A 13,029-nucleotide genomic window follows, 5' to 3' on the forward strand; every position below is an offset into this window, starting at 1 on the left:
CACGCGTGGCCGGGGAGAGCGATGGGTGCAGCACCCCCGGCATTTCTGGGTGGGAAGCTCCTGAGCTCTCCCTGAGCTCCTTCCCGGGGCTGTCAGAGGCAAGAGAGGGGATATCCTGCCTGTCCTCTCGGAGATCACCTCTGAGCAATCCCAGTATACAAGCACAGCAGCATACAGCTTGTGTCCTGCCTTCTTACAGGCTGTGTGTTTAGAGCCATGTTTTCTCTGTTTAGAGATACATTTGGGTTATTTCAGGCCATCTTTAATCTTTCTCTTTCTCAGCAGGTTTGAGACAATTTGAGAAAGAACCGTAGAAGGCCGCTAAAGACGCTGGACCAATCGGGGGAAAACAAAAAAAAAAAAGAAAAAGTGCTAAATTGTTCTTTTTATATTTATGTTTATTTACCAAAATGTCTTTTTGCATTATCCCAGTTAAAACCATGTATATTAGCACTGTATTTAATAATCAGTCTAGACATTCATCATAATAGTACTGCCTTTGCACAAGAGCCTTTATTCCTAAAGAAACCCATGCTGTGAAATATATAGACTCTTCTACTGATAGTCGTAACTAACTATGTATCTGAACAGTGATTTCAACTGGCATAAGAGGTCAACCCAAAATGCATGTAAAGTGAAGTTGCTTAAGAAAGGTGTGCAGTAAACCTATAAAAACAATGGTTACTTTTGTAATACAGAAGTCTTTCTTTCTGCACTTTAGACTAAGGCATGGAAGAAATATCTTTAGTTGACAATGTAATATTTTCTGTAAGTTGCCCATGTCATGAGAAATACTGCATCAATAACGTGTTTTAATTTTTTTGTTTTATACTTTTTTTAAGTATCAATTTTTCCATTCTAGTTTAAGTTAATACCTGAATTCGGATGATTATGTTAGCTGACAGCGGTACTGATATTTCTTTTTGTTGTTAGTGACTAGTTAATTGAATGCAATTTAGAATATATACACACATAGCTTTACAAAGTTTAGCCTAAAGGCACTACTAATGGTAGAATGCTTTAATACATGCTAGAGTATTATATTTAGTAATAAACATACATAACTAGCCAATATCACAGCTTAAAAAAATAAAGACAAAATCACACACTTTTCTATAGTAAGATTTCATAAATGCCATTAGAGGTATGGTGAGATAAGTATTAAAAATTTTTAAATGTCAGTTGCCCAGTAACGGGTAATTAAAAAGAAAGTATAGTTTTTAAAAGAGGAAAAGGTAAGGGTATAGAGGGTCAAAAATAGGTCACTTGTATAAAACATTGTAGTCTAATTTATATAAAACTACCATAATTAAAAAGAAAAAAACCTAAACACAGTTGGAGCTTGTTTCAAATGACTGTACACTAAATCTTGCCATCCATCAGTGCCGTACACTAAGTCCACCTAAAATGAAGTAAACCTCTATAGTGCTTCTTTTTAACTCTCTCTCCCGAATATCTTATTTACAGATGTTTTCATTTGTATATAGTAAACACATGGCTATAAGACGTCAGCTTGGTTTGAATTTACATGCCATACAGTTTAATATTTACATCCTACAGTGTATGGGTGGCATAAACTGAGCAACTAAAGTAGCCCCTGAGCATGTTGTTAACAGCTTTGGTGTGCATCGGAACTACCACAATCTCCCTTTTCACCACTTCCATCTCTTACAGCATCTGACTTCTTCCTAAAGAAGAATAATACTATATATCAACCTAAAGATGAGCTCCCTTGCTTGGCTGAAACATCTTGTTTACATACAGAGGTGCACATAGTTATCTGTAGGGGGTGAAATTGTGCCTGACATTGTCTGTGAGTTGTCATGTTTTTTGTTGGGGGGTTTGTAAACACTCCTCTGAGTCTTTCAAATACATCCCATAGCTGCAATAAAAATGATTTGTTCAAACAATGTATTCTGAAACTGCATCCACAATAAATGGAATATTTCCGTGAGCAGCCCGCTGTTTGTTAATGAGTAGGAATGAGCCGGTTGTTGTAACTGGGATAGGAATCGTGCTACCGCCGTATAAGATAAGGTATCATTGCAAAGAAGCCTGAAGGATGTCTCTCCTGATGTACTATCTCTCCTGATGTACTATCCTACAGTAAACAGCCAAGTCATAAAATAAGCAGCTTTAACCTACATATTCCTAAGGGGGCAGGGGGGAAATCTTAATTGTCATGCCTATCAATACAAGATGGGAGCTGTGCATCATCCAGAAGTCAGCGTGCTCAGCAAAATAGGTTCTGACCTAGCGGTACAGCCGTCTGTCTAGTCCCCTGCTTTGAAAAATGTTTTCTGTGTGAGAGCCGTTGTGCTGCTTCTGTCTGCCTCGGCGGGATGTGCTTCCAGCCTTGGATGATCATAGGGACCGAGCCTGGGGAGCTGCTGACTCTCCCGTCGCCCTCCTGTCGCCTTCATTTTTGCTCTCATGGTCTGACCAGGTCATGGTCATCAGAAAGAGGCCCCCCAGGCTGCTGCCAGCTCCATGGGAAGCACAGGGAAGGCTGCAGCAAGCACAACTTTCTGAACTACTGGAGGAGAAATAGTCAGATGCTGCCTAATTTAACCTGAGAAGAGCTTGTATGCTTGAAAGCGTGCCTGTTCTCCTGCCTCGCATTGACCGACTGCCTTGCTACATTTCCCTGCAAGCTTTGCTGAAGTGACGCTTTTCCTTGTTGACGTAGATAAGTTTCTTTTGCTCCTGGTTATTGCCTTTTCTGAGAGCGTGGAAGCCTGCTGGGCATGATCAGTTTTACTTTTAGGGAAATACTGTAAAGTGGTGTCGTTGTGGTTTGTTCCCATCAGCTGGCACCACCTCCTGGCAGAATTTGCCAAAGACAAATGCTGGTGGCTGACTTGGCAGTGCTGCAAGTTTTTTTGGTGTTTCAATACCGTTATGAGGTGATGACTTTTCAGACAATACCAAATTGTCACCTTAGTTTCTGGTCATGCTTTCCTGCAGCTCACTCAGCATCCTAGCCAGACTTTCTCTTGTCAGTGTGCAGAATGCCACAAAAGAGCCTTTTTGAAGCCTGCCTTTGCTTTGGCCTAGCGTTATCAACCTGAAAGTACTTTAAAGCAATTGTGTGTCTACCTCAGGGTTTGCTTTGGTGTTTTTAAAAGTTTTTCTATGTTTTCCTTAGATAAAGCTAAGCCTTGTCTGGATAAATTGTTCTGAATGCCGCCAGCAGAGTTGCAAAAATATGATTTTGTGTTTGAGAATTCCAGAACAAGTCAGTCTGATTTTGGAGGTAGCCCTTATGTTGGGCTGGGTCAATTTTGATATGTGTTATCACTGCATATGATGCTATCTTCAACTTCTCACCGCTAATCATACAAGAGTTCAATTTCTAGGTGTTCAGAGGGAGGGCTATGTGAGGTAATACGTACAACTTTGTTCTTTAGGTTCTAGCTAGAGCACGATCCTGTTTGACGCATAAGCCACAAAGTAGTCTCTGTGTATTGTCCTTGTACAGGAATTATAGCAGCTCATTTCTATCAAAACTTAAACAGACTTCAGGTATGCTTTTATAACAAAATGCATGAAACAATTTAAGCACTACGCTGATTAATTTTTGTTGTTATTCAAACTTTATTAATATAAAATTTTTAAAGCATTAGAAATTCATAATATAACAATCACAACTATGTAAAAAGCAAAGTAATTAAGGACAGCATTCCTTGACAGCAATTCATGACCCAGTATGACTGACTGCACTGGAAATAACATATAAAAAAAATCATGTGAGTAACCAGAGTTTTTTGTTAAACATGTCTTTAATTAAGGAAAACAAGGAAAAAAAGGAAATGAAGAGACATTGTCTTTTTACTATTAATCAAAACCAGATTTCTGCTAACCATCTTTACAAAAGACCCATCCCTATTGATGCATTCTTATACCAGCTAGTGGTCTCCTAAAAAAGGAGGACAAGTAACTGCTTGTAATGATTGTCAAATACAGAAGAAATCAAGACCATGCTGCAGAATACATCTTCTAATCTGGAAGGAGTTACACAGAGGTCTCGCTGAAACCACTGGTATTAATATTCTGCTTTGAATGGGTAGTCCTTGTGATTGACAGCTCTGAGAAGAGAAAGAACTGGTTATTTAAGTATTGTAGAAAGTATCTTCAGCAGTATTTCCCTACTGCAGTGTCCCCTGCCACTGCCGATGTACTCAAGTTTTGCTACTGTCATTAATTTGAACAGAGGCTTGTCAGAAAGCACACGCAACACCAAGGTGCTGAAGGGAATGCCCTGAATGAATCTCCCTCCTGCTGTCAGTTCCAGGACACGTCTCATTACCTAGGGTCCAGGGCTTAAGATACAAGCTCTCTCTGGTTTTGGTCATGTGTGTTTTCAAGATACGGGGGATGAAAATACAGATAGAGATAGGCCTGGTGGATAGTAAGGAACATACTTGAGCACCGGAACTGCCCTCCAGTTTCTGTTAAAGCTGAGGATGACATCCATCTCCTTTTTAGACAGTTCAAAGTCAAACACCTAGCAAAAAAAAAAAAAAGCAAGCCCTTTTTACTTAGGTTCATAAATAGTTAGCTACAAAGTGTACTTCATGCATTTATGACTTGAGGTAGGAACATACTGCATCCACACTAAGCATACTTAAGAAATCCTCTTATTTCTCAGCCACATACTGATTACCCTTGAAGTTATCAAGATAGTCCTTTTCTCTCTGAGGTGCTGTTCATAGCAATGTCTTACAGTTCTGGGCGGTTGAACGCAAACACCACTGCAGTTTGTGTTGTAATGCACAGACAGAAAACTTAAGGTGCTAAGGATGGATTACTTGATTTGTCACAAACACTGGAACTAGCAGTAAATATTTCTGGTACGATAGAGGACTACTGGGTACCAACTGCAAATAGTTTTCTCACAGTTAATCAATCATCTAAGAATTCTTGCTGGTGGTTCATAGGAGAAGCAAGTCCAAAATGTAGCAGCATGAATTGAAAGTAACACCAAGATATCATCTAAGATGCTAGGCCTTATCAGCAAGCATCCAGCTGAATCTCCCTGCCAAGGGGAACCACAGCCTCCAAGTGAGACATGAACCCTAACAGGCCTGGTGTTTACAATTTGTTCTTTTACACCCTAAAGAGGGGCTCACTAAGCATTTCCCAGAGGGTAAGTCCAAAACTGGGATTCCCTTTCCAGGGAAGCAGAGCTCAGACCACCCTGGTGTAACCTCTTTCTCTCCTGGCAGGAACAAAACGCTTTTCCCCAGAGAACAAGTGTGGATGAGTAGGTAGTGCTGAGCCCCAGTCTTTCCATCTCTGTGCTCCCCTTCCAATGCCTCTCAGGTGCTGCTTGAAACATGGAGGAGATATGGGTGTGCGTGCCTATCCTGTGTAAAAAGGTGGCAGCAGTCCCGATGGAAACTTCACCTTGATGTTTTCCTCAACACGCTGTGGTTTTTCAGACTTGGGAATGACAATCACGTCTCTTTGGATAAGAAACCGGATCAGAATCTAGGAAAGGGCAAGGAGGAGCATGAACACAGGGGCACCAATAAATCTGTTCAAAGGCATTTCGTGTTCTCTTACCTTTTTTTTTTTCCATGCACAAACCAATTTCTTTTTCTACAACTGTGTTCACTCTTTGGAAGACTCTACCAGTTCACACACAGGAGTTTGATGTGCCAGCATTTGCTTGCAGTCTACTGACAAACTATAATTGTTTCTGGCCTATGTTGTTTCTACATCCTTGCTTCTCCTGGATTTGTTTTGTTTTCCTTTATGGTAGGAGGGGAGGAGAGAGATGATGGTGCTTCTGGCTTGCATTATATAGGTGCTCAGACCAAATGAGCATAAAGATACTGGAGATTATTTTGGGCTTACTGGTAAGTACCTCACCTAAGTTAAGTTTTGTGAAGTCCTTAAAAGGAAAAACATATTTATAGATTTTAAAAGTTTCTCTCCCTCAAAAGAGGACTGTTGCATACAATTATTGGTCCTGCTCTGCCCGTCTTAAAATATGACTGTGGGTGATTGCTTGTGAAGATGTGGGTTTGAAGTGCGGTTTCTGCACACCCTGGGCAAGAACTCATTTGTGTGACTAGCAACTAACAGAGAAAAAAAATTCATCTTGAATAATCAAGCAACTTTCAATGATTCTTTATGAACATGAGCAATCAAGTAAGTCAGCAAATTACAGGGCTTCTCTGAAGAATAACTTAGCTAACTTAGCTGGAGAAAGGAATAACAAGTTGGCTTGATGATTTATAAGTAAACCTCAGAGGAAAGGGTTTCTCCAGGAGCAAGCACTTCTCTCTGGGAGCAGAGGAAATCACCCTAGGAAGGGGAACACTTCAGGTAAGCACGTACCACTGCTGATCAGCCCCCCCCAAAACTCAGCACTCGAGACCTCTCAGAAAATAGCTGATAATTTGTATGAATGCTGGTAAGAACTGGGGCAGTATGAAGAGTCAAGCGCAGTGCAGCCCCATTATACTGTATCTCTAGAGAGGGCAGCATCTGCTCAGACTGGCCATCAGCCTGTAAAAATGTCTGAGGAGGGGGAATAGTGTGCCTTGACAACCCCACTTACCTGGGCAGGGGTTTTATCATGTCTAACTGCAATCTCTTTAATCCTGGGATCATCCAGCAGCGCAGGTTCCCCTGGCTTGGCCCTATTAAAAACAAAAGCTAGGATATTGATGGTAGAAAGATATTAGTTTCCCTGCAGGAAGCCTGACATTTTGTGTGAAATAATCTGCAACAAGGCAACAGCACTTTTCTCATTATACCTGCATTACTTGCATCATTTGCCTCAAAGATTCAAGTTGCAAATGCATTGTTTTGTGTGCAGAAAGCTGCAATGCTTGCTTACCACGGGCGGTTAGGAGAGCCAAGGGGGCTGTACGCAGTCACAGCAATCCCTTTGGATTTACAGTACTCGATCAACTTTTCCTGGGTTAGGTATGGATGACATTCGATCTGCAAGCACAGAAACATGAAGGTTGATACAGAGGCAGACTGTACTGGGCTCCAGAGCATAACATTTTAATTCCTCTTGGGTCACAGAAAATGTGAAGAAAAGACTCCCAATACCATGACTAAAATCTATCTTATAAAAGTTATTCACATCACAGCAATATCTAGAAGCCTAGCACAGAGAACAGGGCTTCCTCATACTACATATTACACAAAGATAGTGAGAAACAGATGAGAAGAGTGGAAGGGCTGTGTCAGGAATTGGGGAAATCAGTCTTCCTGGACTACTGCAGAGCAGGACTGCATCTTCAGAGGGGCAGCTCAGAGTACCTGATGTTTAGTTTCTGCTCTGAGTCACCCAACCTCTCCTCTCCTCAAGGAGTCTCCCTGATTACTGAAGAAGCCTGGGGAGATGAGCTTCCCTAGGTCAGCTCAGATCATGTTGTGACCAGCCATTCGGGCAAGACATCCTTTAACTGGAAGCAACAGGAGCCTATATAGGGATGCTGCTCAACTTGTCACAAGCCATAGGATGACCAGAGGGCTAGGTCTACACTGCATAATGTGGCATCATGCACATATCCAACCATTTCTAAATGCTATAGCTTTGCTACCAGGCATGGTGACATGAAATCCACGTACAGTAGTTTATTTAGACCTGAGCTAGATTAGGCAACTACTGTAACAATGGCACGTGGCACCAGCACACCCACGGAGAAGCAAACTGGAGTCAAAGCCTGAAGTTCTTCAACCTGTTGAAGTTGGTGCAGCTTTTAATGTGGGGTTAGCTGGGTCCATCCCCACCACAATTTTATAACCCTTAGTAAAATCTTTCCAAGTTCTATGTCCCCCTTGTGCTAAGTCTGGCTGGTGTATACACTAGCCCCAAGCCCGGCACCGCAGCACAGGCAGCACTGTGCCTGCACAGGACCCAGTGTAGAGATTTCCCTGGATATTCCCAAGCTGGCAGAGATGTACGTTCAGGACCCAAGTGCAAAGAAGTCACATATGGAAGAAAGTCAGAAGATCCCGAAGCCCCTGCTGTCCTGTGATTTCATTCATGAGGTATGTGGCGAGAATTTGTTACGTAACTGTATACTTCAACCCTCCTTTCTAAAATGAGGTTCAGTGAAATGGTTTATTTTATGTTGAAAAATAAGAAAGTCCAGCGAATGAGTTGGAGCATTCTTGTACATTCTTATGCTGTGCAGTAGCTTGCAGTGGGGATTTTGCTGGTTATCCCAAGGCTGGAAGAAATGGGCCTGTGGCAGCTTGGGATGTGACATCCAAGTCGAAGTAGTACTTGGGAGTGTGAAAGAAGATGCGTAGCAGAAAGTCACAAGGTCCTATACAAGTTAATGGATACTTTCGCTGTTTTCCAATGTCTAAAAATGAAATATTCTCATCTATTTCATATTACTGTGATATGCATAATCCATACTGTTTTGTATGATAATGCTCTCAAATCTCCACTGCATTATATACACACAAGTCTACAAAAAAATGTTTCTGTCGAGATCCCTGTCAGATAAAAACCAACAAGACTGACACTGTACCAAAGCCTTGTGTATCACAGGCAGCGCTGGCTTGAAGGGTCTTCCAGTCAACCAGAGATACCTAGCACTTTGTGAGATCTTTCCATGGCACCAAAACTATTTAAAGGTCATGGCAGAAGTCAGTTTTAGAGCTGAAGCGTAGCATGAATATATTTGGGAATATTCCAAGGTTAGCTGACACCAATGGAAACAAAAATCTTACCTGGTTATTTACTGGCTTGTATTTCAGTCCCGGCTTGTTCAAGATTCTTTCAATCTGCTCATGGTTAAAGTTGGAGATACCAATGGCTTTTACCAGACCAGCATCCACCAGCTCTTCCATGGCCTAATGAGTAAGGACAACCAATGTATGTTTATGAGGTGGTATTAATACAAACTATACTATTTTATTTCCCTAAAGCTAGTGGTAAACCAACAGACAACTCACACTAGATTAAATAACCTTATCTCAAATAATAAAAAAAAAATAGTCTTTGCAACTTGTGTAATCTGTATGCTTTATGTCCTACTGCAGATGGGAAAGTAATATAAGAAGAATGGCTTAGCCAACCATTTTGTAGGAGGAATTGAAGTTCTTTCACTCTGGCTTCTTTGGGGATCATTCTACCAGAGCTAAAAAAGCAAGGGAGACCCCTCCAACTCCTCCCCTACCTTCACACTACCTCTGAGTTGGCAGAACGCAGCAGGGAGGATGGTAGCTTAAACTCAGTTACCTCAAAATACTTTCTTGCAACTGTAATCTGCTATTATAGACAAAACTATTAATTCCTAGAGCTGCAGCATCACAGAGGTAGAGGTAGCACGAGCAGTCCCTGAATCCTCCCAGTCCACGAGGAAAGGAGGATTGAAAGACAGCCTGAGATGCTGATGCCCAACACTGAAAAGTGTGAGAATTCCCTATCTGCATGAAATACTCAGTAAATTAACAGCCACACCTGGATTAATCCATGCTTCAGTTCTACCATTGTGTGTATTCATGTATTATTTTAGTGACAGCACCTCCTCTGTAGTCTTAGTAAAGACATCCCCCTCTTTCTCCCCCAAACAAGAGGTAGCAGCAGCTCTGCTCATTCTGGTCATGAAATACCATTTTATTTGACTATCCTCTGTACCCAAACCTATCCCTTAATTTCATTGTGCACACAGATCTCTGCTCCATCTTTAGTGCTGACACCTGCTCTGAAGGGCAAACATTAACTTACCTCCCATGTGTCCAGGAAATCTGTATCACTGGGGACACTCATACCCTTGTCATCCACAGGATGCAGTTCTTCACCAGCCTGTTATTTCAAGGCAGATAATACACAGACCTTCTTTAAGAGTTGAATTTCCTACTGTTTACTAGCCCTTCTGACTGGATTTATAGGCAGCAAGTTAGCAGATTATTTAAATACATCATGTAACTAAAAATTATGCATGTTGATCCATATTCTCTTCTGGATGAGGGCCATATTTCTACAAATCAATCCCTGCAAATGAAGAGCGGGGATTAGTAGTAATTATGTAACTTAGGCAGATCTAGAGAGGAGGGAACAGACACCCCCCTACCTTTATTCTACAGTTTTTATTTATTTTATACAGGTATAGACTGGGGTAAAAAGAAGCATGTTCTTCCTGCACTGTGCTTCATTTTTCACTGTTGGTTACTCTCGATCAAGCCAGCATCTCCAAAACCTGGGATGTTCATGTTGTTCTGGCCCAGCAGAAGGCCACGATCCCAAACTGTGTTGATTACAGTCTCCCTGAACACCCAGCCAGCTCCTTAGCAGTGCTCGTACCTACGACTATCTCACTCCCGCAGGCATGGAAAGCCAGACCCACATGCTGAGACGTACCACTACCTAGTTAATGCCTGAATGCTTCCTACCACCAGGTTCAGGGATGAGCCAAATGAACCATAGCATAGCCCCGTGCCTAATGCAGATGCTTACAGCACAGATGAGCGAATGAACCATGTTTCTAGCCAGGTAAGGAGAAGAGGGATGTAAAGCAGGACTACCTTGAATCCCATAGGGAAGTGTATCAGGTAGAGGTCAAGGTAGTCCAGTTGCAGTGCAGCGAGGCTCTTCTTGCATGCTACCTTAACCAAGGACCTCTCGTGAAACGTGTTCCACAGCTGTGGGAAGAAACCAAGCCCGACCGTGACTCTGCAGCTTCCACAGGCCAGAAGCTTCTCCCTCAGTGGTCTAGGAGGACAACTCCCTCCCCACCTACTTAGTGCATGCTGAAGACAAGGGTGCCAATATTCTAATGGTAAGGTAGGACAAACATACCACAAATAAGGGAGTCAGTCATGAAGGTGGACAGTCAGTATTCCTAGTTACGAAAAGAGATTCTCAGAAATAAATGTAACACTCTGCCAGCTGTATCTGGCACAGCAAAGCTGTTAGTGTTAGAATTTAGGTTTTTTTCAGCCTAAATTTTGAGTATTGAGCAACTCATAGCTACCCTCCTTCTGTCCCTTTTAACTGGCCACAGTGAGAACTGTTGTCAATTTTGCTTCATTTTTGAAATGAAAATTCAAGTAATTTAAATAGAACTTGCAAGTATTATTCAAATTAAAACCCATTATTTAACAAAAATGAAGAGTATGTGGAAAAGCTTATCAATGTTTTCTGGTTTTGCTAGTGAAACCCCCAAGTCATAAGTTTTCTAGTTGAAGTGTTCTTACTTTTTGGTAAAGAGCATTGCTGAGACAAGTGGGTGAGATAAAGGAATGGAGTAAATACATGTAAAATACTTCAGACTGAAGTCCCATGCTTTAATTTCCATTCCTTTTCAGGCTTACATTTTGTACATTACACCATTTTCAAACGCCTTACACACCAGTAAGTAGTACAGCACCTTTGAATTCAGACATCTGTCTTGTCTTTTTTTTCTGATCTTTCTAGGGTGTGTGCAAATGAACCTTCAGTATAATTAAGTGACTTAATAGATGCAAGGAAATAATTAGATCAGCAACAGCCACACTATCTTTCCTAAGTTGTCAATGTTTCCTGACAAAGCTCAGTCCAAATTGCAAATAAAGGATGGAATTTATAGCACACAACAAGACAGCCACGAAGTGGACGTCAGAGAAGGGAATAGGTCCTTGTGTTCCTTTACAGATGGGACAAAGGTTTCTCTTCCAGAAAAGCTAAATGCCCTAATAATCCTGCAGCCTTGTACCTTAGTGACAATGAAGAGGTCTTCCCGTTTCACAGCCCCTTCCTTGATCTTCTGCTGGATTGCATTCCCTATTTCATTTTCATTCTGGTAGAAATAGGCACAGTCAAAGAGGCGGTAGCCTGCATCAATAGCAAACTTCACCACCTCTTCCACCTTTCCCGGAGGAGCCTGAAAGCAAACACAATTAAACCATGAGCTCTTCCGTGGCCTTCTGCCAGCGCTCGCTGCTGCGACAGCTCCACAAAGTCCCTGTTTCCAGCTGCTGCTGCAGTTTGCCCGTCACCTGCATTTAAAGAGAGCTTCAGCTTTCCAGGCAAACAGCATTTTTGGAGGGAAAGGGAGCAGAGCAGAAAGGACTTAGTTCCTGCGAGACGCTTTGACTCTGCCACTTCCAGCAGCGCAATGCCCACCGCCGTTTCCCCTTATTTGCTCTCAGTGTCGCCCAACCAGTTTTGCCAGTCTACCTTCCCCACACCCTTCCCCAGGAAGGCAGCTCGGTGGCAGCAGGTTCCCATCAGCCAGTGCCCCCATCCCTCCCAGGGCTGCGAGCGCCGAGCCAGGCAGCCTTTCGCGACCTACTTTTGGTCCTTTTGTCGTTGTTGTTTCTTCTTTTGCAGCCCTTCCTCTTTTTTTTTCTTCTTTTTTTCTCCCTCTCCACCTTCTTCAACCCCCGTTTGATTTTTTTGCCTTTTTTCTCTCTGCTTTTCGCTCCCCGAGCCCTCTTCTCCCCCCGCCCCCCCCGCCGCCTGGCCGCCCGCCCGCCCGGTTACACAAGCGGCCGCCATCGCGGGGCGGCGAGACCCAGCTCCCCCGGGCCCCCCACGCAGGGCCGTGGCGTGCGCGGCACCCCCGGTTTGGGTGGCGGTTCTTCTTTTTTTCCTTTTTTTTTTTTCCTTTTCCCCTCCTCGTCCCCGCACCGTCCGCCGGCCCAGCGCCCTCCGGGCCGCCCCGGTACCTGCCAAGTGCCCAGCCCCAGGGTGGGCATCTTCATCTGGTTGCTCAGCTCCACGCAGGGGCTCGCCATGGTGTCTGCGGGTGTCTGTCTGTCTGTCTGTCCGTCCGTCTGTCCGTGCGTGCCCGCCCGCCGCGGCCCGAAGGCGCTTTAAGAGGCGGGGCCGCCCCTCCCCGCGGTTCCCTTAGAGGCGAGGGCCAAAGTGCTCGTGATTTTGGGGTTTCGGTTGGCCACAGGAGCCTGATGGCGGGAGGAGGGTTGGTTGGGTTTGCGCCGAACAAGCTAAAAGCGAATGTCTCGGTGAGGAACTTGGCACTTTGCGTGGGTTCTTCTGCCCTGGGGAGAGCCTGCGGGGTGAACTGCTGCGTGAGGCGATGGGCGTCCGGCCGGTGAAGG

The 13,029-nt window shown here is 43.4% G+C and overlaps 2 protein-coding genes across 18 annotated transcripts in view; one reads left to right on the top strand and one right to left on the bottom strand.

Annotated features, from left to right (window-relative positions):
- CALD1 (caldesmon 1) overlaps nucleotides 1–1,954 on the top strand; it is a 199,530-nt gene extending 197,576 nt beyond the window's left edge. For 12 of the 14 annotated variants that reach the window (XM_069807769.1, XM_069807768.1, XM_069807767.1 and 9 more), the window contains one exon: nucleotides 283–1,954. In XM_069807769.1, coding sequence (XP_069663870.1) covers nucleotides 283–314 — 32 coding nt within the window. In that variant the 3' untranslated portion in view covers nucleotides 315–1,954. The remainder of the gene's footprint in view (nucleotides 1–282) is intronic. The other 2 variants (XM_069807772.1, XM_069807777.1) reach the window with 1 other exon arrangement.
- Nucleotides 1,955–3,595: 1,641 nt separating this feature from the next.
- Nucleotides 3,596–12,808, bottom strand: LOC104310471 (aldo-keto reductase family 1 member B1). 4 transcript variants are annotated; one of them, XM_069807792.1, is made up of 10 exons: nucleotides 12,637–12,808; nucleotides 11,682–11,849; nucleotides 10,513–10,629; nucleotides 9,716–9,793; nucleotides 8,716–8,838; nucleotides 6,854–6,960; nucleotides 6,572–6,653; nucleotides 5,410–5,493; nucleotides 4,425–4,507; nucleotides 3,596–4,088 (listed from the first exon to the last, which is right to left on the bottom strand). In XM_069807792.1, the coding sequence occupies exons 1-10, from the start codon at nucleotides 12,703–12,705 to the stop codon at nucleotides 4,046–4,048; spliced, it is 954 nt and encodes a 317-aa protein (XP_069663893.1). In that variant the 5' UTR covers nucleotides 12,706–12,808; the 3' UTR covers nucleotides 3,596–4,045. The 4 variants fall into 4 exon arrangements, with proteins under 4 accessions (XP_069663893.1, XP_069663895.1, XP_069663894.1 ...); XM_069807794.1 differs by lacking the exons at nucleotides 3,596–4,088; nucleotides 12,637–12,808 and adding an exon at nucleotides 12,261–12,380 and having other exon boundaries at nucleotides 4,095–4,507; XM_069807793.1 differs by lacking the exons at nucleotides 3,596–4,088; nucleotides 12,637–12,808 and adding an exon at nucleotides 11,965–12,209 and having other exon boundaries at nucleotides 4,095–4,507.
- Between the last annotated feature and the right edge of the window lie 221 nt (nucleotides 12,809–13,029).

This window comes from Haliaeetus albicilla, chromosome 19 (assembly GCF_947461875.1).
Source record: "Haliaeetus albicilla chromosome 19, bHalAlb1.1, whole genome shotgun sequence".
NCBI classification, from domain to species: Eukaryota; Metazoa; Chordata; class Aves; order Accipitriformes; family Accipitridae; genus Haliaeetus; species Haliaeetus albicilla.

Coding starts and splice junctions, on each gene's coding strand:
- LOC104310471 (XM_069807789.1), bottom strand. CDS start 12,705: ATGGCGAGCCCCTGCGTGGAGCTGAGCAACCAGATGAAGATGCCCACC. Junction 6,961..8,715: donor ACAAGCCAGTAAATAACCAG/GTAAGATTTTTG, acceptor CTGTGCTTGCAG/ATCGAATGTCATCCATACCT. Junction 4,508..5,409: donor GTGTTGAGGAAAACATCAAG/GTGAAGTTTCCA, acceptor TTTTTTTGCTAG/GTGTTTGACTTTGAACTGTC.